Source organism: Caretta caretta, chromosome 5 (genome assembly GCF_965140235.1).
Source record: "Caretta caretta isolate rCarCar2 chromosome 5, rCarCar1.hap1, whole genome shotgun sequence".
Taxonomy (NCBI): domain Eukaryota; kingdom Metazoa; phylum Chordata; order Testudines; family Cheloniidae; genus Caretta; species Caretta caretta.
In genome coordinates, this window is record NC_134210.1 from 105,328,423 (window position 1) to 105,355,306 (window position 26,884).

At 41.8% G+C, this 26,884-nt stretch overlaps 1 protein-coding gene across 15 annotated transcripts in view; it reads left to right on the forward strand.

The window, feature by feature from the left end:
- The window catches only part of KDM4C (lysine demethylase 4C), a 475,753-nt gene that overhangs the window by 22,719 nt on the left and 426,150 nt on the right, over positions 1-26,884 (forward strand). For 8 of the 15 annotated variants that reach the window (XR_012668619.1, XR_012668620.1, XM_075128780.1 and 5 more), the window contains exons 2-3: positions 6,554-6,592; positions 14,998-15,162. The exons of 1 other annotated variant lie outside the window; for it this stretch is intronic. Coding sequence is in view for 11 of the 14 variants with exons in the window: in XM_075128780.1 (XP_074984881.1) it covers positions 15,019-15,162 (144 nt within the window). In the remaining 3 variants the exon portion in view is untranslated. Of the gene's footprint in view, positions 1-6,553; positions 6,593-10,573; positions 10,682-14,997; positions 15,163-26,884 lie in introns of all 15 variants that reach the window. 6 more of the 15 variants (XM_048850754.2, XM_075128770.1, XM_075128771.1 and 3 more) reach the window with 6 other exon arrangements.

Consider the following 26,884-nt stretch of genomic DNA (forward strand, 5'->3'; position numbering starts at 1 on the left):
GTGGTGTGGTCTGGATGAAAACTGGAGACATGTAGGTAGGCATAGCGGTTGGTAGGTTTCCGGTATAGAGTGGTGTTTATGTGACCATCGCTTATTAGCACCATAGTGTCCAGGAAGTGGATCTCTTGTGTGGACTGGTCCAGGCTGAGGTTGATGGTGGGATGGAAATTGTTGAAATCATGGTGGAAATCCTCAAGGGCGGCTTTTCCATGGGTCCAGATGATGATGTCATCAATGTAGCGCATGTAGAGTAGGGACATTAGGGGACGAGAGCTGAGGAAGCGTTGTTCTAAGTCACCCATACAGATGTTGGCATACTATGGGGCCATGCGGGTACCCATAGCAGTGCCGCTGATTTGAAGGTATACGTTGTCCCCAAATGTGAAATAGTTATGGGTGAGGACAAAGGCACAAAGTTCAGCCACCAGGTTAGCTGTGACATTATCGGGGATATTGTTCCTGACATCTTTGTGTGGAATGTTGGTGTAGAGGGCTTCTACATCCATAGTATCTAGGATGGTGTTTTCAGGAAGATCACCGATGGATTGTAGTTTCCTCAGGAAGTCAGTGGTGTCTGATTGTCACTACAAAAGGTTTTTTCCGCCCCTGCTCTCCTGCTGGTAATAGCTCACCTTACCTGATCACTCTCGTTACAGTGTGTATGGTAACACCCATTGTTTCATGTTCTCTGTTTATATAAATCTACCCACTGTATTTTCCACTGAATGCATCCGATGAAGTGAGCTGTAGCTCACAAAAGCTTATGTCAAATACATTTGTTGGTTGCTAAGGTGCCACAAGTACTCCTTTTTCTTTTTGCGGATACAGACTAACCCGGCTGCTACTCTGAAACCTAAAAAAACTCAGTCTGTCAGTCCTGTACACACCAGTGTACACACCCTGCACTCAAGCAGGGTGACTTTGTAGAAACACACACACAAAAATTCCCACTGCCAGCAAAACAGGTGAAAGATCATTTTTGTATCTTAGATTATGTTAAAATTGGTAGTATTCACCCTAAAATTTTTTTCTTCTTGCTTTGGGTGAATGAATGTTTCAAGTGCTGTAGTTAATATTGACATTTTAAAATATTCATCATTAGGCTTCAGAGTCAACATTTTGAGCTTAATGTAAGCAGCTCATACTTCCTTGAGGTATCATTTCAGGCTGTCCCTAGACAGGCGAACATTGCTGTATTGATTTACTCTTGGCTGAAGTTTTGAAGGTTTCCTTTGCAACTACAAGGGCTAGAAACTTTTTAAGTTTAGATTCTGGACCACAATTATTCAGTAACTGAAAAATTATCAGCAGTTATGGAGCAAATTTACATGCTTGCATAATCACACTATACGTGGGGCTCTTGTATGTGATTTTTAAGGCTCAAAGTATGGGCAGTCATTGGAGCATCAAAGTTGGCAGACAAACTTTGCAGTTAGTTGAAGCATGGCAATTGTTAGCTTGAGGTTCAGTCTGAATGAGAGAACCAAATCTTTATGCTTTCCTATTGCTTGTCAAAAACCTTCCATGTCTTTGTTATTATGGAAATCATTACGATACTTGGATTTGAGTGTAGCCATCTCACTAACATTGCCTAAGTGTACCTGTAAAAGTAGGTGACATTCTGGTCTTTACAGATGGGGCAACAAAGGTTCCGTTGTAGTTTAATATTTATGATGGATAAAAATAACAATTTAAAGACAAAGTTTGTTTAAATCATGAGTTACAAAAAGAGATATTTACATATGCTAGTTCTTTACTGTCTTTCCATTTTGTAGTCTTAAATTGTTAAAGTGGATGTATTGTACTTGTTTTCTTAATTGTTAATAGACTTTCAGATTTTACATAGAGATTTTTTTCTATTAAATTGGCCTGCTCTGTGGCATACCTATGTCAGTAACTGGTGTTAACGTCTGTTCATTTTGTTTTGCTTTACCAACATAGTTATTCCAGTAAAAGCCATACAGTAGATATAAGTTATACTGGTACAAGGTGCTTTTTACCAGGATAGCTTATTTTGCTTTGCCAAACAAGAGTAAGCTATACTGGTATAGGCAGTTTCATAGTGATATAAGTGCATCTATACTAGGGAGATTTTGACACGTTAACTATGCTGGCAAAGCCTGAAACTAAGAAGTCACGCCGCCCTGGCTGTAAGGCAGTTAAATAATTCACAGATCATAAAAGGAGCATGTTAGGGGGCTTATTCCTTCACCCACTTACTTCCCTGGTCCTTCTCGCATGAACAGAGAGCAACAATACCCGAAGTCCAAAGGTGCAAACAATTTGATGTTTATTGGGGTGAACTTCTAGCAAGGACGATTCCAGTTTCCTTCCTTAGTGTCCTCCTTCCCAGCTCTGATACCACAGAGCCTTATACCTGTGTCCCTGTTCCCATTCCTGCCCTTAGCCAAACATGATTCCAGTTTCCCCACCCCCATTCCTTGTTCCCATTTCCCCCCACACACACTCACTTCCTGACCGACTGCAGACTATATAGTAAAACTTGAGTTCTTCTTAGCTATACCTTAACCAATCATTTTACTGAAATTTAACTAATTAACTAATATATTGAGTTATTTGTGAGATAAATTGAGATTATGTAAATGAAAACTGTTGGATTATGCACACACTCAGGGAGGTAGTTATGTTTCCATTACCTGTGTTATGAGTGCTTACTTGTGCAACTGAAACATCTTATTAACACATTTGTTTATGTGCAATATTGTATATAATTTAGCTGAAATAGATGCTCTACTCCAGTGGTTCTCAATTCTGGTCCACCGCTTGTTCAGGGAAAGTCCCTGGCGGGCTGGGTCGGTTTGTTTACCTGCCGTGTCCGCAGGTTCGGCCATCGCGGCTCCCATTGGCTGCGGTTCGCTGCTCCAGGCCAGTGGGGGCTGCGGGAAGGGTGGCCAGCATGTCCCTCGGCCTGTGCTGCTTTCTGCAGTCCCCATTGGCCTGCGGTGAGCCATGGCCAGTTGGAGCCGCGATTGGCCGAACCTGCGGAAGAGGCAGGTTAACAAACCGACCCAGCCCGCCAGGAGCTTTCCCTGAACAAGCGGTGGACCAGAGTTGAGAACCACTGCTCTACTCACTAAGTGTACTTAGATGAAGTTGCATATTTGACTAGAGTGAGACAGCAAATAATCACCTGGCAAACTCCAGCTCTTCTTAATTTAGTTTATTACAAAACTCATTTCAGGCTGATACCTCAGTAGGAGGGTTTGGGGCAATGCTTAGTCAACAGATAAATGAACAAGAACAAGCTATGCTTTATAGTAGCAGAAAAGTCTTTTTCCATATAGAAGGAAAAAATTGCAATGATTTTTAAAATGTATAGCTGTAAAATAACATTTGAGTCATTTGTGCTTTTTTTTGTATAAGTTGAAGGAAAACAACTGTTTAACAGTATACAGGAATGCTATACAACAATCTAGGATAGGATATAATTAATTTATGGGTGTGGCTACACTGCAGTAAAACACCTGCGGCTGGCCCATGTCAGTTGACTCAGGCTTATGGAACTCTGGCTGTATGGCTATACAATTGCAGTGCAGACAGTCAGGGCTGGAGCCCAGGCTCTGGGACCCTCCCCTCTTGTGAGCCCAAACATCTACGCAATTTAAAGCCGCATAGCCAGAGACCCCCAAGCCTGAGTCAGCTGACAGGGCCCAGCTGTGGATTTTTCATTGCCTGTAGACATGCCCTATATGTTACACTGAAGTTACTAGTTATTATTAGGGCTGAAGATTTAATCACAGTTAACTCATGCAATTAACTCAAAGTAATCACAATTAATTGCAGTTTTAATCGCACTGTTAAACAATAGTATACCAATTGAAATTTTTATTAAATATTTTGGATGTTTTTGTACATTTTCATATATATATTGTATTCTGTGTTGTAATTGAAATCAAAGTATATATTTTTTATTACAAATATTTGCACTGTAAAAATGACAAACAAAAGAAATAGTATTTTTCAATTCACCTCATACAAGTACTGTAGTGCAATCTCTTTGTCCTGAAAGTGCAATTTACAAATGTGGATTTTTTTGGGGGGGTAACATAACTGCACTCAAAAACAAAACAATTTGTAAAACTTCAGAGCCTACAAGTCCACTCAGCCCTCCTTACTTCTTCTTCATCCAGTTGCTAAGACAAACAAGTTTGGGTACATTTACAGGAGATAATACTGCTCTTGTCTCACTTTCTGGTGACACTGTAAATAGGAACAGGCATTTTCATGGCACTTTTGTAGATGGCATTGCAAGATATTTACCTGCCAGATATGCTAAACATTTGTATGCCCCTTCACACTTTGGCCACCATTCTAGAGGACGTGCTTCCATGCTGATGACGCTCGTTAAAAAAATAATGCGTTAATTAAATTTGTGATTGAACTTTTTGGGGAGAATTGTATGTATGCTCTGTTTTACCTGCATTCTGCCATATATTTCATGTTATAGCAGTCTTGGATGATGACTCAACACATGTGGTTCATTCTAAGAACACTTTCACTGCAGGTTTGACAAAACACAAAAGATACCAATGTGAGATTTCTAAAAATGCCTACAGCACTTGACCCAAGGTTTAAGAATCTGAAGTGCATTCCAAAATTTGAGAGGGACGAGGTATGGAGCAGAAGTCTTTAAAAGAACAATACTCTGCAGCCAAAACTACAGAACCCGAACCACCAAAAAAGAAAATCAACCTTCTGCTGGTGCTGTCTGACTCAGATAATGAAAATGAACATGCATTGGTCTGCACTGCTTTGGATTGTTATCGAGTAGAACCCATCATCAGCATGGATGCATGTCCCCTACAGTGGTGGTTGAAGCATGAGGGGACATAAGAATCTTTAGCAAATCTGGCGAGTAAATATCTTGAGATGCTAGCTAGAACAGTGCCATGAAAACGCCAGTTCTCACTTTGGTAACATTGTAAACTAGAAGCGGGCAGCATTATCTCCTACAAATGTATGCAAACTTGTTTGTCAGAGGGATTGGCTGATCAAGAAGTAGGACTGAGTTGATTTGCAGGCTCTAAAATTTTAGAATGTTTTATTTTTGAATGCAGGTTTTTTTTACATAATTCTTCATTTGTAGGCTCAACTTTTGTGATAGAGATTGCACTACAGTACTTGTGTTAGGTGAATTGAAAAATACTATTTTTGTTTTTTTTATGGTGCAAATACTTGTAATCAAAAATATATATAAGGTGAGCACTGTACACTTTGTATTCTGTGTTGTAATTGAAATCAATATATTTGAAAATGAAGAAAACACCCAAATATTTAAATATATGGTATTCTGTTATTGTTTAACTGTGTGATTAATTGCAATTAAAAAAAATAATCACTTGACAGTCCTAGTTATTATACGATGTCTCATAATTTGCCTGGAATGAAGTCACACCATTTTAATTTCCAGAGCTGTTCATATCTCTCTGTATGTAGTACAGTTAGGTAGCATATGTACTCTTAGGTAACATATGCATTTACAATAGATTTCAGACTGTTTGAGAAAGTATAGAATGATGAGTAAGGAGGGAATATTAATTTTCCTTTGGGCTTGGGGGAATAGAGTAGAGTGGATCTGTATTCTGTAGAGGTAATCTGTAAGCCATGTTAAGGAGACCAGTGTACTTTTTTTAAATTGTCTGAAGGTGAAGGCTTGAAAATCAAATACATACACAGAGATCAAATATCCGTATGACCTCTTTCCAGTGATACTTTGCTGCCAGTACGGGCTTATACATAGCAAATATCCACCATTATGTATATATTGCAATGGTGGGCATGAACACACATCAGGCCATATGTGCATGTCATTTAGCATAGTTGTATGTAGCTTTTTAAATTCAGTTATCTGCACTAGAATGTGGGTTTTTATCTATCTCTCTATCTAAAGGTTAATAATTGACACCAAATATAATTTCTTTTTTCCTTCGGCCACCTTCTACAACAGCTCTGACAAATGAGCTTATTTTCTCCTGTTGTTACTACTAGAAGCGGGAGGTCAGAATGGTGGGGCTGTTGCTCCTTATATATTAAGGATTTACAATGCCGCTACTGACTTGTTTCCAATCTTCATTGGGTGGAAGCAACCTTTTTGCTGGCAATTAAATTTTTCCTGTTGGGATTGCAACACTGTGTACTGATGGTCAAAGAAATTTTGTGGTTTTTTTCTGAATTTCTCTTGGATTCCACCATCTGAAAATCCACTTCTCCAAGAATCTCTCTTCCTCTTGTCTTTATCCATTACCTCCACAGCCTCCCTTTCATGAGCCACAGTCTCATCTTTCACCTCGTCATTGTTTTAATTTTATGGAAGAATTGATCCCGAAAACTCTGGAGATTAAATGAAATGCTCGTTTGAGTAAAATAACTCCATGCTTAAGTGCTTGCAGGATCAGGCCAGTAGATTTGAAACTTTTTGTATGTTATATCATTTGAGGCACTTTGTAAATGTCTGGTACTATATAACTGATTTTAATCTCTCTCTCTCTCTCTCTGCCTATATCTAATTATTTTTGTGTACACTTGTTGGTAGGAGGAAGTAAAAGAAGGAATTGAAGACACTAATTCACAGGTAACAAATTACCCTTTTTTTTTCTATAGCATTCTTTCTCTTGCCCTGCAATACAGAGATTTTTATTTTATGTGAAGTGATTGATTTTGCTCTGTGTGTGTGTCTCTCTGTCTGTCTCTCTCCGATTCTGAGTTAAGATACTGATTCTGAGGACAAATTCTGGTGCTGACTTTTTAGTAAATTTTCCCCTCATTGAGTAAATTGGGCATTAACGTTCTGGTCTTCGATTCCTGTGTCCATCTTTTCACTGTATCTGTTTGGCCAGTAAAGTAGGAAGATACCAGCAAACTAAAAGGCAGCCCTAGGAACGTATAGAAGGCCAGTGCTCATTTGGGGCTTAACTTTTGAGTCCTTGACTTTGAAACCTTACTATGCTTTTAATGTGTTGTGGATTGGTTTTGGATATAATTGTATGTACATGCTATTTTGCTTGGATAGCAAAGATTGCGGAGAATGAAATCCCATCTGCAGTATATCCACCAAGACACCATCTGGGGGGATAGAGGAAGAAGTGCTGTGCCTGCAAACAACTGTAACAAAGGCTGTTGCTACTGTTCTAGCTATAATATGCATCAGCACATGCATAGAACACGTGATCGTGCCGAGTGGTACAAAGACATCAGTGTAAGTTTTTAGGATAGGTACATTACCCATGGGTGATGAGTAGCCATCTCAAAGTGCAATTAAGACCTCTTACATTGAATCATTTGTTGCCTTGTTTATGCCACATTCTAAAACAGTCTTTCTATAGAGAAAGTTTTTAGTGGTTTTAAAAGTTAGGTTGGTAGTATCTTTTTGTCGTCTTCTAATTGTAAAGCCACGCTGCCTTACTACCATGAATCCAACTGTATAGGCAGAGGAAGAGGATAGTATAAGCATAAAAAGGAAAATCACCTTTTTTCCCTCCCCAATGGTACACATGCATGCTGAATGAGGACAAAGCTTAAAGATAAAAGAATTTGAAATATTTGTTGACTACAGGTGTGTTCTAACTATGTGAATGACCTGTAAACTGAAAATACCTTAAAACATAAAATCACAATAGAAGCAGAGTATAAGTTTGCAGAGAGTCCAGTTATTGAGAATTTTTCTATCCCGGCAGTGAAGGACTAGTAAACACATTCTTAACATATCAAAATACTAGATTCTTTGTATGTAGTATAGTATGACATAACCAAATATATTTTTCTAGTCTCAATCTGCTCCTTGAAATATTTCCAAACTCTCAAAAATGTATAATTACTGCTTGATAAGTTATTATAGTGATTGCAATTAACGGATTAACGTCTGCTCACTAGCTGAGACTTGAATATTGGTTTCCTTCCCCTACAGAAGATAAACTTAGAAGCAACTTCTGAAAGGGAGAGAAGCGGTTCTCAAGCCACAGACACTGAATAAAGATGAAAAAGATTAATGCATGAACTAGCTAGCAAGGGAAATGAATGAACAAAGCCCCCACAACTTTTGTATCATCTGAAATTTAGGAGCAATTTTCTCTTTACTACAGTCGTAGAAGAGGACATGAAAGAGATGCAGTCTTTAGCTCTAATGGTAGAGGTCTGTTAATAGCTTTTAACAATTGACAGATAATCAATAAAACATTGTTCTGGTGTCACTTGTTAACATCTATATTTATTTCAGGGATTTCTGTTATCTTTTGCGCTAAGATGATATCTGTGTAGGGAATTCATACTATGTAGGTAGTATTTATTTATTTTTTACATAGCACCTCTCTAAAGTATCAATGGGCCTGATCCCAATTTCAGTTGACTTCAGTTGGAATTGGACCAAGTCCAAGGTGCTGCACAGTTTTATGGAGCTGTTGGTAATGACACCATACTTAAGGCTGACCTTGGTCTCCCATATTAAGCCCTGATTTTCTTTCCCCCTCCCCTCCCCTTCTGACTTTTGTTTGCAGTAACTGATTTGTTTGCAAACTAGGATGCTGAAAATAAGGGTGAGAATAATTTTTTCCAAGGATTGAGGAAATTCAGGATTAAAGATGTTTATATGTTGCTTAATCAAAAGTAATACAAGTCTTAAATTTATTCCCAGCGTCATGACTCTTCGACCCATGTGTTCTCAATAGAGGCACCCAGTTGCACAGCAGCTCTTCATGTGCAGAGCGCAGGATGACTCTTCCATATTGGGTATTTCCTAGGAGAAAACTCTTTAGGAATTTTCATTCTTACAGGCTGGCCAATGATCCAACTGGGGAAGGGAATCTGCTGATCATGTTGAGCCAGTCTTGCCCCTGAAGCTACAAGCAAAGATAAGCAGTGAGAATGGGCACAAATTGAGGAGTGATATCATGGTCAGCTCTGCTGGCTGACAAATAGGAAGCCAAATCTGACCAGATACATGTTCTAAAGCAGACAGAGCACCATCTATCCAATTCCTGAACCTGGGATTAGCTGATGTTAAATAAGGGGGAAAAAGTCCCTGTGTATGAACAGAAAAAGCTTTTACTCAAAGGTTGCCAAAGGGAATAGGATGACAAAACAGCTATCGAACAGACCAAATAACCTAGACATGCACCTCAGGCCCAGCTCAGGTCTGGTTCTAACTACTCAGGCTTATAGAAAGGGATTTGAATGTCAATATCTTTTGCGTTACTCCAGTCTTCTCTGTGGAATGTGCTAGAATTGGCCTCTCTCAGCACCTACTGCAAACTTTCTTACCAGGAGCATGCCTAAAGGCTATCCTGAACAACAGGGCCTCCTGCCTGATGCTGGTAGCTTTGGGCAAGGAAGCCATAATGGTATACAGCATAGTGAGTGTGAGTGTGTGGTTCCTGCTCCTCTGGGGGTTTCCAAGACCTAGCCAAATCTCCCATTGTTCAGCACACCATGAAACCCCTTTACTGATCAGGGCATCTGGCTGGTAGCGTAGCCAGCTGGAGAAAACAGGGGGAGCAGAGATAAAAAAAAAAAAAAAAGGCACCACCCACTAGTACTCACCCGGCGGGGCTCCGGGTCTTCGGCGGCGGGTCAGGCTGTGCTCTGGGTCTTCGGCATCGGGTCCTTCACTCACTCCAGTCTTTGGTGGCACTGAAGGACCCCCTCCACCTCAATGCTGCCGAAGACCAGAGCGAGTGAAGGACCCGATGCCAAAGTGCTGCTGAAAACCCGGAGCGCCGCCTGACCCACCGCTGAAGACCCGGAGCGCCGCTGGGTGAGTACAAATTAAAAAGGCACCAAAGAATTAAAAAGGCGCCACTTCTGCTTGGTGGGGGAGCGGCCGCTGCCCCGCTCCCCCCCAGCTACGCTACTGCATCTGGCAGCCTGTGCACTGAATGAAGATGGCCACTGGGTATGAGGTCTCTGTAGAGTGAGTGGAACCTGCTCCCTAGTGCATTGGCCCACATGTTTCAATGAATGGGTCACAAGTCGTGGAATTTAGCAACTTTCTTACAAGACAAAACAGGTGAAAGCAGCCTGGTGGTATCACAAGGTAGCTGGGAGCATAGACTGATTCACCAATGCCAAACCTCTTGGGTTACTCCTATTCATAGATGCTTCAGCAGCATCATAGGCTCCCACTCTGTCCTTCAATGCCCGGCATGCAGTATTACGTGCAGGAACATGCACATGACTGATGATAATATTGCTGACACACACTCATTTTCAGTTGAAATTTTGCTGTTATGACCCTACTACAAAGGCCCTTACTAACTTCTTAAGTCCTGGCTGTCAGAGTTCATACTATACATCACTGCCAATTATCCTCCCCAAAATTGTCCAGAACAGGGCAGGGGTCATATAACCCAGCCTTGTAGCTCTACTGGAAGGGGAGTTATAAATTGCATGAGATCTTTCTTCTCCCTTTTTTATTTTTCCCTACCTTAAAGCCCCAATTAAAGAGGGCTTGGAAGAAAGGAAGAAGCAGGGGGCGGGGTGTGGATCTGAGGGGAAAAGGACCTAAATGTAAAAAGTCCATCTTAAAAAACAAAGCTTTAAAGAAAAATCCTCTGTTTTTCAGATAAATATAGGAGAAAAATCAAACAGCATTTCAGGAATAAGAAAAATTACACTTAAATCCCTTAAATAAATAAGGGAAGAAACCACCTTGTCTCCTAGGTAAATGTAGGTAAGTGGACATCCATAAATATAGCGGGGGTTCCAGCCTCAATCGCCATCGCAGTTCGGGGAAAACTAATAAAATAGAAACTGTAGGTCAAGTAATCATGTGAGACTAAGGGTGGGGAAAATACCATAAATGCTCTTTTTTAAAAATAGTGGGAAAATATTCCTCCCTTAAGTGCCACTACACTCTTTCTCTCACTTGTTACCCTCTCCTCTATTCTTCCTTCCCTCTTGTCCTCCCTCATGTCCTGTCAATCAAATTAAGACCTGCACATGAAATGAAGGGGAGGTTGTCCTAGCACAAAGCCCTTTGGCTTAGGTGTGAGTGTATGTGGTAGGAATTGCACCAATGGAACATTCCCAACCTCCAGAGGCTCACTCATAAGAGCTGTTGGATGTGGTCTTTCCGTTGCTGTTGAAGAAATATGCCTTTTGGCTATCATGGTTATGAAGTAATTATCTTGTTAAGACGTCTGAGTTCTTCTTTATTTAGCCATAAGGCTGTGAGTTTGTCATGGAAGTCATGGATTCCGTGACTTTCTGGGACCTCCGTGACTTCTGCAGTGGCTGATGCGGCTAGTCCGGGGGCCGCCTGAGCAGCTTTGGGTGCGTGTGGGAGAGAGCTCAGGGTTGGGGTGTGGGAGGAAGTGAGGGTTCTGGGCAGCGCTTACCTTGGGGGGCTCCTCAGAAGTGGTGACATGTCTCTCCCTGAGCTCCTAGCTCTGCATGCTGCCTGTGCCCGCAGGCACTGCCCTCCGCAGCTCCCATTGGCTGCGGTTCCCGGCCAATGGGACCTATGGAGCTGATGCTTGGGGTGCGGGCAGCGGGTGGAGTTAGAGCTGATGGAGGCACATGTTGCTGCTTCTGGGAAGCTGCGAGGAGCCAAGTAAGGAGCATGCCAGTCCCGCCACCCTCCCTCCCCTGAGCACCCATGGCACCCCCTGGACCTTCCCCCCCCGCCCCAAGCACCTGTGGACCCCTGGGCTGCCCCCTCACCTCCAAGATTTAGTCAGGGGTATATAGTACAAGTCATGGACAGGGCACGAGCCATGAATTTTTGTTTACTGCCTATTACCTGTCCATGACTTTTACTAAAAATGCTTGTGACTAAAACGTAGCCTTAGTTGTCTGCAATCCGTGAAGCAGATGTATAACCTCTTGGCAAATGAACAGTAGTAGTTAGTTGTATTGGTTGGTCAGCATGCTTGAATCTTTAGTGCTGCTGTACATTTACTTTTCTAATGTAGCCTGTCTTGTAGGAAATGGCTTGTAAGGATGAAAAGTGTAAACTTGATTTGCCATTCTTGCTGAATCAGTAGTGGGTGAGAAGAATAGGAACACCGAGCCACACTCCTAGCCTGAAATAGCAGGTATGGATTAAGGACGGTGGCAATGGACGGAGGCCTCTTAATGTTGTTCATTGCTTGTGGACACGTGCATACCATGTGGACACGTGGCTTTCATACAGTGTCCCCTATTCAATAACCTTCAAGCATGTCACAATAGGCAAGTATCACTATGCCCAGGTCTCATGGATCCAGTTCCATATTCCCTGGACCAGTAATTGTAGCAGGATCAGATAGGCATCCAGAAGTGGAGATGAAAGGAAAGGGGCACTCTTGGTGGAAATGACTCCAAGGATCCTTTATGCAAGGTATATCAGACGTACCTCAATTGCCATTAAGAAAACTATTGACTGTCCCAATTGTGTACTCCCTCTCTCCCCAGAATGCCCCAACCGTGTATACACATATCCACACCACCCTTCCCCTGTCCCCATTAAAAAGCCACTATATAAAAAAAATCCAGAAATCTGAATAGTCCAATTCACCGGTCTAAGCCAAACATCTCTATCCGACACCTTAACAACTGTTTCCCAGGAAAAGGGAAAGGAATATGAATGAAACCAGTGAAAATAGGTGAATGGCCGAACTATGTCAACCACCTTGTCCCGCAGTCCTTGCATTCTTAAACAGAGAAACAGTTTAAAAAAAAATCCACTCAACTAAAGCCAAGGTTTCAGCTCAAACAACTTCCTAGGTACAAAGAAAAAGTATGGAGGGGAGAGGGACTTATTGAAGGTGGGGTCAGGAAAACATATCAAGCTGATAAGTGCCAAGAGAAGGAGTCACATGTATGCATGTTTGGGAGAACTAAAGATTGAATATAAGGGAAAAATAAAGGCACAAAAGCAGACTAAGTGCAGGGACGCTAATAGGGGAGTGAGAGGGAGAGAGACGTAAAAGAATCTTTCACAGGCAGATTTGCAGAGCAGCAGTTCACACAAAACTAAACCAACAAAGGCAGATACTGTGGCCAAGCTAGTGGTGTGTGCTCACACACACAGAGAGAGAGAGAGAGAGAGAGAAAGTGAGGCCTGGGTTAAGGGACTTGCCTAAGGGCACAGACGAGGTTGCTGGAGCAGATGAGATTAAAAATTCAGAAGTTCCCACTCTATCCTCAACCACTATTTGCTGTGCCACAGTCCTTCCCAAGCAGTGGCCATAAAGAGAGATTTGTGGGGTGAAGAGGAGAGGATGCCACAGCTGACGATGGAGAAGGCAAGGAAGGAAAAGCAAAGATGTCCCCGAGGTTTGCAATAAGCAGCAGGCATGAAGCCACTGTGGCAGTGGCAGCAAGACTGGAAAGAGTGGGGAGGATTATCCAAGGAGTGACTGTAGAGTACTACGAGTATCTTGCTGAAGTGGAGGGCAGAGCAGGGAAGGGCCTTCATGTGCTTCGCTTGCCAATACCAACTGCTCTGTGTCCCCAGCCAGCCAGCCAACCTACGAGCTTGTTGAAGGCTCCAAGACTACCCAATAAGAGCCCTCCTCTTAGAGGTTCTGCCCCATTCTCTTAAAGTTGCAACATGGTAACCGCAGAGTTCGTGGCCTGCTTTTGGGTCCTTGCCCACAGTCCCATAACGGTGATTCTTAATTGCCTTAATTCCAATTAATTTCAATATTCATTATTTGTTTTTTCATGACAGATTCCAGTGCATTAGAACAGATATTTACTGCTCATGGAAGCCACACATTTAGCACAGCATGTTTAAAAATGCTAACAAATTGAGCTAAGATGTTTTAATATGTAAACTGGTTTAACTTTCTCTTTCATAGCTGTGATCACATATATTGTTGCACTTTGAGCGAGAATTAGGATTATGTGGCTGGTATTGAATGATGATGCTTTAAAATAGTATTTTACAGAGCAAAAAGGTGACAATCTTGAATTATAACATGGTGTAATTTTTTTTCCTGGCTATGCTTTTGCATAGGGCAAAAGAGGAATGATGACCTACAGTGAACTGACCTTGCTAATAACAGTTCAGTTCCTTTTTGTGCTCTACAATGCAAATTCTCTAGAAAGTCAATCAAAGGTTGAATTATTTTATTACGTTCTGCCATGAGGTATGCAACATGCCTCAGTTGCAAACCCAGAAAGTATGCCTTTGATCCCACAAGTGCTCTGTACGGGGTACTAGCCAATCTAATAGCAGGACTGGTGTTAGTTTCTGTTGCAGAAGCATAAATATGTGAAAACCACATAAGTGGCTACTCATTTCATGAGTATTATATCTTTGTATGAGAGACAAGAATATATTTTTTGTTGCTTTTAATTAAATGAAATAAATTAATTCCTATTTTTAGTGACAAAACATATGGGGGCAGGGGAAGAGGACGTGTCCTGTTTCTCTCTGTCTTTGAGATATATATATATATATATATATATATATATATATATAAAACCTATTAAAAGAAACAATGAGGGGAAGGAAAGTCTAGTGGTTAGTCAGGCAATCTGGGTTCAGTTCTTGACTGTGCAATAAATTTCTGGTGTGACCTCAGACACGTCACTTAATCTCTCTGTGTTTCAATTCCCCATGTGTAAAATGGGAATAATGAGACTTCACTGCCAAACAAGAGTATTGTGAGGTGCTTGGGGTCTGTGGTGATGGGGGTGCCATGTAAATACCTAAGACAGAGAAAGTTACAGTGTACCAGAGATGAATCATCACAAGCAGCTGCTGCTATAATATTGAGGGATAAGTTTAGAAAGTATATTGTTATAAAGACAAACAATGAGGGGCTAGATTGTGCAACTGTTACTCATGATTGGGTTCACCAGGGTGGGTAATGGCTGAACAACCTAGTCCTACTTTTATATTATGTTCTTGTAACCAGCCTGGGAGATAGCATTTCAAAAGCATTCATTCCAGGAAGGAGCAGATATATTGATACATTTTTGGAAGCTATTTTCATTGAAGGATTTTTCATTTCAATATACATTATACTTATTAATAACTTATTTAATTTTTAGCAGGACTGATATTGAGCCACAATGGCAGCTGTAGTCTCGGATAGTCCTCCAAACCCAAGCTGCAAAATTATGACTTTTAGGCCTTCAATGGATGAATTCAGGGAGTTCAACAAATACTTAGCATACATGGAATCAAAAGGTGCTCATCGTGCTGGACTTGCAAAGGTAAACATCTTTTACATAAAAGAACAACTATTTTCTTAAACATTTGCCTTTTGCAAAACTGATGTGTTAAATTTTAATAATTTTTCAAATGGTTCTCCTGTGGTAGCTGTTGATATGTCCCTCTTTAACAAAAGTTAAATGGAATAGCTCACGTTGCATGTAAACAAAGAAAAAAGAAAATGTATATTGTCCTCCACATACTCTCAAATTATCATCTATTTGCTATTATCACATGGAATGTGAAAAGAAAATCTCTGTTTGAGGCTGACTAAGTTAGTACTTAGCAGCGCAGTCCAAAATAGAGAATTCATAATATAAATCAGGGGATCCAGTATTCCAAATATAGGAATCTACTGTGCAAACACTTAAAGGTGTGTGTAACTTTACTGACATGAATCATTTCACTGAAGTCAGTGGGTCTACTTATGAATAAAATGAAGCACATTCTTAAGTGTTTACAGAATCTGGGCCATCATAGGATTTCAAATTGTTGATTTTTTAAAATTGTAATCATTCTACCTCCTGGTTAACAAAAGTAAGGCATGGAAACCATGCAAAAGCTACTGTAGCATTGCCTCTTGGCTGAGCAATGGTTGATTCCGGGCCATGTAGCTAGTCAGTTTCCATTAATGGAGAGAAACTGTCACAACTTCAGTTTGGTGTAACTTATTTACATGATGAATATGTTCTTATCTATGCTATATACATTAGTCTTGTTACTCTTTATGTAGTCCTGCGGTCTGAGGATCATAGGGGAGGAAACACAACCATGTACATGCAGATCTGGGAACCTCAGCTCGGTCATTCGGAGTAGTCACTAGGAACAGCTACCTTAATCACTGGGTCTCCAACACTGTGTTGCAAACCGAGAACATTCAAAAATCATCAGAATGGCTTAAAATGAGACTTATAAAATAAAAATAACAAACTTTGGGTTCTTATTTACTTTCTGTGTTTTGAGCCTTGAGGATGCACTTGGGTCACATCTTCAGACTTTTCTCTGTGAGCATGAAGGCTAGAAACTTTTCTTTTTTTTAAATGAAAATTCCAATTACTAGATTGGGCAACTCATTCATTACAGACATAGATAAGTATATGAGGTAAAAGTACACATTGATGTTATATTGTCCCCACCACCTTCTGTGCTCATTTTGTTTTGAAACAGATGGGTTTGCTGCATGGTACTAATCACTGCAATTGGACTGCTTATATGCTTAACATTTAAGCATTTGCTTCAGTGTTCGCTGGACCAAAGCCAGAGCACTCAACACCTTGCAGCATCAAGTCCTAAGATGGCTGGGGAACAGGAAGCTTTCTGATTAGCAATAATTGAGCTAGCAGAGAGTGAAGGGATCGTGCAACTTGTTTTGGATTGTTCAGTATATTGACTTGCCTCCTTGATCCCGAAAATCTTAGCATCTTAGGTTTGCTGATGGTAGAATGTCCAGGGGTATGATAAACTCTTCTTGGAGCCATGAGGCCACCTGACTTTTTCCCACCATCAAAGGGTCCACATTGTGGTGATCATTCTTCCAGTCACCATGGGCTAGATACAGAGTTTTCTGAGGCCTTTCATTGCCTCTCTCACAGTGAAGGCAAGACCTGGTTACTAGAGAGTAAAGGAAGATGCCCTCTTTCTTCAGTGTGCTTTGTACTGCCTTGTCAATGCTTTCAGTCCCTGTCAGGGAGCAAGAAGGTATTGGGGTTTAGGGGTGATTGCACTTCTCATTCAGTTTTTGGGCGGGCTGATTGGGATGGTTTTTCTACTCTCAGTGAAGAATTTCTAAAGAGTGAAAAAATATTTTTTAAAAAAAAGGTCAAACTCGCTTTGCCTTTCAACTGTAAATAAAACTGAGCTGTCATTTACAGTACGAGTTTCTATGTTAAAATCCTGAATTCATATTCTTAAGGACATTAAATGAAAGTGTAAGCCATTTGCTAAGACCTATCAGGAGATAAGGACTTTTTCTGTTTTGATTGTGCTCTAAACATAATCCTTGCTTCCCTGGGTAAATCTTTTTTTCAGTGAATTGTTTTACTCGATGTCACATTTAGATTAATGTTATGTCTGATAGCAGGGTTGTGTATTTAGTGACAGTCGTTAGAGTAACATCTGTAGTAGCTCTCAGGAGGGAGGCTGTCACACAGGGAGACTGCAGACACTGAGGTTGTGGTGAGGCTGGAGGTGTGTAACAGGAGAAAGTTAATGAGATCTGGAACTGGTGAGCTAATGTAACAAACAAAGAAAATTAACAGATTAAAGACACCTGAGACCTGAGTGCTTTGTGTTTGTGGACTGGGGATCAGGGAGAATGTAACAGATCCTGGAATTGAAAATCATAAAATTACTGACAAAGATAGCAGCAGCTGAGAGCATGCTGGGTACAGCAACTTTTCTCATGTCACTTATAAGAAAAGAGTCACTCTGTGTTTCTGAAAATATTAACATTTTTCTTTCAAGACATGCAAACTCAATATTAACTGTTTTTAATTTTGCACTGAAATTCCCAAAGGCAGCAGACTGGCTGGTCTCTCGTTTTCATTTCTTCGACCGCTTCAGGGAAGGGAGTGATGACACTGAGAACCTTTGTTAATTTTAATATGGTAGTGCCCCCCTGTGTTCAGGTGTTCTGCATTTAAGAAAACATCCTACCATAATAATGGAGAGATTGTGAGCTTTGATCAGTCAAGCACATTATGTGACAAGAAATATGGTCCCAGGCATCAATTCTTTTTCTTTCCAGATTCTTTCCTGGCCTAATTTACTCCCATCCAGGCTTTGGATCTCACTCTGGAGCCACAGTCGGAAATGCTGGTGTCCCATCCTACATATGACATATTAAAATATCTTTCCCTGCTTGTCCAACTCTTTTTTTAGGGATGGAGAGAGTTCTGTGCTTTTCAACATTAAAATACTCTGTTGAAAAACAGAGGGAGCCCTGAGAAACAGGACTGACATAATTGAAATGAGCGGAGAGGGTGGAAGAACAGAGAGTAAGAGCAAGCTGTGTCATTTTGTGTTCTTTCAAATGATTGTGCACATAATATATATTCTACTTCCGGGTTTCATGAACCCAGAGTATGCGAGTCAGAGACCTTCAGCTAGCAGTACCTATTGGGGTGGCGCATGTGCTCTGCACATCCTTGTGCCTTGAATTGAGGGTAAAAAGGGAAGGGCCACACTGATCCATCTCTCACTGCCTGTGATTACAAGTTTGAGCACTCTGCAATGCCTCAAGCTCATGGTCCCTTTTTCCAGCTTATCAGTGGGGAAGTTTTCTTTTGTTCTTGGAAGGTGCCTAAGTACTGCATTAATGTACAGAAATCACCAGATTGAAGCATGAGGCCTTGCTTATTTTGAACTATCAGGCACTCTTGTTGAAATATGACTTTATTAATTTGGACTCCAGGGCAAAATTCTCACAAAAGGTTCCTCAGGACTAGAGAAATGTGTTTAACTCCCTAGTTATAGAGGGCCTCCTGGTTGTTGGCATTTCTTTATGGCAGCTCTTGACTTGGTGGATACAGCTCCAGGTTGATTGCAACAGTCATCACTATGTGGTAAATTATTCTGCCACCAGCGTCTGGCATCTCAAGGGAGGCACAAAACATGGTGGAAGACTTGCCATTTAAGGGCTGCAACTTATTCACAGACAAAATGGATGAGACATTACACTCACTTGAAGACTCCAGAGCAACACTTTGTTCCCGAGGATGTCCCCCAACCCCAAGAAGAAGTCATTATAGGCCTCAAATGCACATATATGGCACCAGCTGCTGAGTTTCCGAAGAGATGTTTTCACCTATACCCTCTGTGGGTTCTTGCCATCCAGGTCTCTGTACTTCAGAGCAGCAGTTTTGATGGGTTTGTCAAGAGCAGAGTGGCAATCGTTGAGGATCTGTCCATCTTGTGCCCTGTTACCGGGTCTGTGCCGGCACTCCCACTTTTATGACTGCACCCTTTGTTTAGGCTGGTATAATAAAGAGTCCCACCACCTTCTTCAGTGGTTTCACCTTTGTGTCTTCTATTTACAGAGTTCTTGTGCAGTCCCAATTCCCCCAACAACAATCACACCACAGACCCCTCCCAGGGTCTTCTGGCCCTTGAGGTTCCTTCCAGTAGGTAAGGAGACAGAGAAACAGCCCTCCTGTCTCCTCCCAGGCCACCCTCTCTCTGAAGTTTTCCCAGGGCTTTTATAGCCCTCCCAGTCTTTAGCACAGCTGCTCCCACTCGGCCCAGCTTGTTGCTCTGAGCTAGCCTTCATTAGGGCTTACAGCTGGGCTCCCTGGCATGTCTCTCTACCTGGCCTTTTGACCAGAGAGCTGTCTGCAGCCAGCATTTTGGCAGGGCTTTAAAGGGGGTTTTACCCCTGCCCTGCCACATGCCCCCTCTTTGGCAACCAGCTGTTCCACTTCCTCAGTGTCTCCATAACTATAGTCCAGTGAGTTTGACACTGAAACTGGGTTGCAGCATTCAACTCTAGTCCTTGCCCTACCCTACCCATCTTCACTGTCCTTGTTCAGAAACTTCTTTCCTAAGACCATACTGCTTCAGGAGGTACAGTATCTTTTAAATCTTGGAGCTAGAGAGGAGGTCCCTTTACTGCACAGGAGAAGGGAGTTCTACTCCTGATATTTCATCATACCCAGAGGGAGACCTGTCTTGGGCTTAAGGAAGTTAAGCACTTTTATCAGGAAGATAAAATTCAGGGTGGTGTCTCTTGCTTCTGGTTTGGGGCCAGTTCAACCAACAGGTGATGGACCACATCCACCAGACTCAACCCTATTTGCTCAGCTGGCTCTAAAAATAAAACAGAGCAGTAGATTTTGTCACCAATGCAAAAAATCAAGTTCATTGGGACCATTCTTGATTTTATGACTGCAACAACCTACCTGCTTCAAGAAAAGTTCTGGTCCATTTTGAACCTCTGCACAAGACTAAAAACCAACCTCAAGACAGCAGTGAGGGCTAATTTGAGGCTGTTGGGACACACAGCATCCAACACATATGTGATTCAGCCTGCCAGACTTCATCTTAGATGCATACAAAGCTGGTTGAAGTTTGTCTGTTGACGAAACAGACAGCTTCTGGACATGCTTGTTCATGCATCTGTTTAGGTTCTAGCATCCTTGGACTGGTGGATGAATCTGGACCAGATGGCATTTCTGGCCATCTGTGAGGGGATAGCACTAGTCTCTCAGTGGTCCCCAAGCACTGGGCTTTGATATTGGCACTGTATTTGATGGGGCAGTCAGTCAGTCTATCACAACCAGGACTAAGAAAGGGCCAAGGACAACAAGCAAGAGAAAGCTGCTATCTAGACTATTTAGATATCAATGAAGAAATGCATCTTTGACACTGGTAAACCAGGTTTCAAATCTTGCCAAGGCTGTAGGCATCAGCTGAGCACTGACAAATTCATAACTGGAAATAGACCAGCTCACCTGTATGTTAATATTGTTCAAGATGGGTTTTAGGTCCCATCTGACTGATTAAAGGGAGGCATGAGATATGGACACTAAGCTGTAACACCTGCTTGTGAGGAACCACATTTAGAAGTTCCCTCCAGGAGTGCCAAGCTGCCTGCTCAGTCAGGGGCAGCCCTGGGAGAACAATGGGATAGGAATAGGGTGAGCATCTGTCCTATACATCAGTCATCTGAAACAGGTTCCTCAGGGAGATTCTAGTGCCATATTGTGACCAATCTACCTCCAACAAAGAAAGATGCCCCTGAGGCCAGCACAGTGACCTGTTAACTCCTGTGGGCAGCAAGGACATATAAGGAAAGAATACCCCCTCATGGAATCTCAATATGCCTGAGGCTGGACTGATGAGAACATGCTCATGAATAAAACTCCTCACAAATTGACAGTACCAGTCTGAGTACCAGAGAAGGGAGTATAAGGACTCATAGATTCTGGGTGCAGCCAAATAGTAGTTCAGGCCTAGCTGGCTGGGTAAGATGGTGCTCCAAGAGAGACAATCTGTGTACAGCTCATACATGGTGATGGTTACAATTAACTGTGGGAGCGCACACTGAAATCCTCACAGTGGCTCTGGCTGGTGAGTTGATGTACTCAGTAATAATAGGATGTGGTTTGCAAGTGTGTCACTTTTATTTACCAACATTAAATATATCTGATCTGAATATTCACTCTTTGTCTGGAAGGCAAAAACTACATAAATACCGTAAAATGTAGCATGCTGTGACTGTCACTCATTCTCAAATGACAGTCAATGTATTTATTAAGATGCCCTATTTCATAGATTTGTAACTTGTCTGTGAACACTGTTTTGGTGTTGAAGGAGCTTGGCCCACAGCAATATAATTTAAAAAAAAATCTATGTAATCTTTTTTTAATGTGTATAATGATTTAAAAATAAGACTTGGCTTTTTTTTCCCCCAGCTTCTGAATGTACCAAAGCATTATATCAACATATAAATGGTATCCAGGTAGAATATCAATATCTTGAAGAGTATGGTACAGGTTAGAGGGTGTGTGTATACTGTATCCTCTAGTTTTTACATTAGCCTAAAGTGCATATGTGGGTACAAAGATGATGAATAAGGTGGAGGGGCAGGAGTTGGGCACTGAGTTGTCACAGTTGTTTCTCTTATTTGCCATGATGTAATGAAGCGTAGTTGCAGAGTGTCATTACACAGAAAGATTGAACATGGGTAGGGAGTCCACATTGCTATCTAATTTAAATGCCAGTTTGTGGTTCAGAGCTACAGTTGTTTGCAGGGATTGGGAGAGAAGCAGATAGGCTTCAGGCCCCCCCTACCCCCCCACACACACTGTGTAAGCTGTTAAAACTTCTAAATTGTCAAGCAAGACTCTTTTGAAATTTATTTAAAAATACAAGTCAAAACCAGTTCCCTTCCACAGAAGGCCATTTATTCCTTCCCTCAGCAAGGAATGTCTCCATGCCAAAGTGCCATTTTCAAACTTCAGCCACTTACACTTATTATGGGGGAAAGTGCATTTTTTTCCTCACTCTCTTTTCACATAGAAATGTTTGAACTGTTTTGAGAGAAAGGATGGTTTAGTGATTGGGGCACTATCTTAGACTTTGGGAGACCTGTTCAATTTCCCAGCTCCTGTGTGATTTTGGGCAAGTCATTTAGTCCATCTGTGTGCCCCAGTTCCCTATCTGTAAAAATGGGGATAATAATATTTCCTTACCTCACAGAGATATTATGAGGATAAATACATTAAAAAGATTGTGAAGCATTTGGAGATCTACTCATGAAGAGTGCAGTACAAGTGCTAAAAAGAAAAGGAGTACTTGTGGCACCTTAGAGATGCTACAAGTACTCCTTTTCTTTTTTCGAATACAGACTAATACGGCTGCTACTCTGAAACCATACAAGTGCTAGATATTATTATTAGTTTGCTCAATAATGGAACAGATACTAAGCATAGAGAATTTCAGATCCAAAGGGGTGGTTTAACAACGTTATGCATATGAGTAAAGAATGGATTAGAATGGAAACGGTCCTGCAATCTTAATATAAAGATTATCAGGTACCTGCTAATGGTATTTGGGAGGGGGGTCTGATCTTGATTCTGTTGAAGTCATTGGAAAAACTCTTGTTGCCTCCCATGGGAGTAGGATTTTCTCTGATGGTAACACTAGTCAGTGATTTGCACGCTGTAAATTAGTTCATTTGAAGTTTAATGTTCCAAGGGTGTGTTTGTACCTCAATTGTTTGTTGGCAAGACAACCCTACTGCAATTTACTTACAGAAAACAATACACGTAGGATGAAGTGGAAGTACATTATGTTCCCTGGCTTTTCCACTCTTGCATGTCACTCCTCCCTTGCGCACATATGCAGGCATGCACTCTCTTGCCTTCTCTCCCCCATTTAAAGTAAGTTATAAGGATACATTTTCCAGCTCAACTTTGTTCATCTGATAGTCTCCAGAGTTTTTTGAACACACCTCAAATCTCTCTTTGTATGTCATTCCAGAGCTGCTGCCAGCAGTAGTGAAGAAATAAGGATGGCATGGTATGGTATTGCCACCCTTACTTCTGCGCTGCTGCCTGGAGAGCTTGGGTCCTCAGTCAGCAGCTGCCACTCTCCGGCCGCCCAGTTCTAAAGGCAGCGCAGAAGTAAGGGTGGCAATACCATACCAGGCCATCCTTATATCTGTGCTGCTGCTGGCGAGGCGCCGCCTTCAGAGCTGTCGCTCCTGGCCAACAGCTGCCGCTCTCCAGCCACCCAGCTCTGAAAGCAGTGCGGAAGTAAGGACGGCAATACTATTAACCTAAAACAACCTTGCGACCTTCCTGCAACTCCCTTTTGAGTCAGGACCCCCAGTTTGAGAAACACTGGTCTCCCCTGTGAAATCTGTATAGTAAGGGTAAAAGCACACAAAAGGCCAGATTTCACGGTCCATGACATGTTTTTTATGGCCATGAATTTGGTAGAGCCTTCCGAATAACCAATATTCAGGGTTGGCCCCCTTCAGCTTAACGTCCAGATTTCAAATATTCTCACCCTTCCCCACAAGAAGGAATAAAAGGTACACTTGAAGGATATTTGAGAATATGAAGACTTAAGGTCTCCCCTTCTTCCTGTAGGCTATTAGGGTCCATCAGTCACCTCCCAGGTCTCTCTAATTCCTGCAAACTGGCCCTTTTGAGGCTCTAGCCATAAATTGTGACAAAATTACAAACTCCTGTAATACTCGCTTATAGAAATTGAAGGATTTATTGGAATATTGCAAGTAAGAACATCAGCACACGCAGGCAGTATTTAACTTCCTTCTAGGTCCCTCAAACCAGGTTAACATAATATCAGAACAAATAACCACAATAAAATAAAGATTCAGCACCATCTGTTGGTGAAGGTGCTGTCTGCACTGATCATGACAACTTTCCCTCTTTTGGTTTAATAGGAGTTTGAAAACAACAACTAAAATTTTATCATCATTGTAACTCCTAGGAATCCAGGTAGTCTGCCATCCTGACAGGTTTCCCTGTTAGGCTGCCTCCTTGAGTCCTGTATTCAGTCATGGAGATGCCACTTGTAAATTAATCTAGAGATTATCAGCAAGTATAGGGTTCATGTTCTCCAGGTTAGGCATATCTGGTGGGTGTAGATAGTCCTTTGAAGACTGCAATGTGGTGAAGTCGTGAGGACCTACTCCTCCACAACCAGTTTCCCATTACAAGTTATAGAAATCTGCTGGTGAATTTTTAAATCCTCCTCTGAGGTTGTTGAATAACCTCAGTGTTTGCCCTCCCCTTTCTTTCAATAAATTCTGCCTCAATTCTCCGTGTACTACAAAGGGGTAAGCTTTCACATTGTGTATCAGCAAGGATAAACTGTTTATTTTCTTAAGTATTGTGTAAGATTGTCCTGAAAAGGAGGACATTTGAGGGGTTTTTTTCCTGGCTGATTTTTCCTGGTGCATAGCCACATGTTTTTTCTTCCTGGATGGGCATATGGGAACTTTTTCCTGGCACCTTCCTTCTGGCTTATCCATTCCTCCACCTTCTGAAATGCTGTGTGCTCAAGTCACTGGTATAAGACTCTGCCTGTGTAGGTGCAGGAGGCCTTGCTGTTTCTTGCTGAACATCAAGTCATATGCAAGCATGGTTTTGCGAGTCCAAAAATAATCTGAGAGAGAGAGTGGTGAATAGCTGAGTGTCAGCTGGTGGTGTATGCAAAGACAAGAAGTGTCTGTATATCCTAGTCTCATTGGTCTTCAGTAAGAGTATGAGCATGGAACCAATGGTGCTGTTTACTCACTCCATTCTTCCATTACCTGCAGGGCAGGCAACACCAGACCTCACTTTAGGTATGTTATCTGGAGTTGTCAGCAAACCTCATGTAATAACAGTGGGTGAAATGCCTTCCCTGATCATTGAAAGGCAGCTGACGGGTTGGGGTGGGGACAGCAGGCAATCTGAAACATTATGTGTTTTATTAATGCAGTTGTGACTGCCTCAGGCCTTTTATCTTTTAGTGGCTCTGCCACCACATACTTTTACATGGTGTCATACGCTATCAGCAAATATCGATTTCAACTGGTGTTTCTGGTTGTGGTCCTTCTAAGACCATCATTATGAATTCCCAGGGCTTACTAGATTGGGGCATATCCCCTAAAAGGAATTCTGCCTCTCCTTGCCGATGCTTGCCTGTCACAGGTAAGCCAGGAAAGTACCAAATCCTTAACATCTGCAGCCAAAAAAAAAAAAATCTGTTGAATAACTGGTTCAGAGTCTTTTCACACCCCAGGCAGCCTGCTGCTTTGATGTCGTGAAGACACTCCAGTACTGCTCTCTGCAAGCTTGCTGACAAGACAACCCTGACAGACCTGGAAAATCATACACCAGCAAGTGGGTAGCTGGATCAATGGATAATTGTTCCTGAATTGCTTTGAACCTCTCCAGTCTGCATCTCATTTGGTAGATCTTTTAGCACACCAGAATAACTCAGGGTCCTTAGACTGTTCTTGCCAGATGTCATCACACAATCAGTCTGAGTCTGTTCTCACTGTCCTCATCCAGCTTTGAGCATCCACAGCCATATATTTCTTTCCATGTTTATGGTGTACTATATGAATTCTGAACCTAGTAAATATGGATGATTGGCCCAAATGGCCTCCACAATAACCAGACATTCCAGTACTCACAGTGTCTATGTGGAGAAGTGGGTAGCGATCTTGAACTCTTTAGTTATGTCTCTTGTATTCAATACATATTCTTAAGTCTCCATTGGGCTTTTTCATGATTATAATTGGGAATCTCAAGGTGATATAGATGGTCCAAGCAGGACATCCTCCAGCATGCAATTTAGCATTCTTTAGGATTTGCCTCACAGGAACAGTCCCTTCCTTAATCTGATCATATCTCCCAAGCCTCCCATTATTCTTGGAGAACCCACCAGCATACTGTAAGAATAGCTGTTTTAATTACTTCCTTCCATTGTCTTCTATGGATGCTTCTGTCAGCAACTTCTGGTATCCCTGGTGTGGCTTCCCTCTGCTTGGGCAATTCTGTCTCCCATGAGCTTTGCCTCCTCATTACCCGCAAATGTCATATGCGAACTACTTGGGAGACTGTTGCTCTTATTTGACTCATGGAACTTCTGCAAATATCTTGCACTAGGAACTTCACTAGCAAGCATTTCTTGAAGCATAGCATTTGTTATAAAGGAATCACCCTCGGTCTGAGAATTAATAGCTGATACCTTTAAGGAGATCCCAGCTTCTGCTTCCACATTTGTAACTCTCTGCACATAATCTGGTCCATACATTTATCCAGTATGTTATCTTCCTTCACCAGCGGGTTATGAAGTTCCTCTGTTTATAAACTGACTTTTCACACAGGATTCTCTCATGTTCTGTCACTGGACATAGGTCCCTCTCTGCTTTGCCAGTTCCAGATTCACTGCGGATGGTTCTGCTTTACTCAAGCTATCTCTCAGACTGTGAGGGGGCAGGGAAAGCCTATTAAACAGGCTCCTCAATGCAAATAAAGTATGCAGGGGTTCCCCTTCCTCTTACTCCAATCTTGTCATTCCCTCCAGTATTTCAAAAACAGATTTCTCCTAGAAGTCATATAAGTATTTGTGTAATTGTCTGTAAGATCCATGATTCACACTGGGAAGCTTCTGGTAAAAAGCTTTGGCATCATCATTCAAAAACACTGCTATGTTCTGTGATGCTTTCTCATCAGTCCACTCATTCACAGAGAGCAGCAG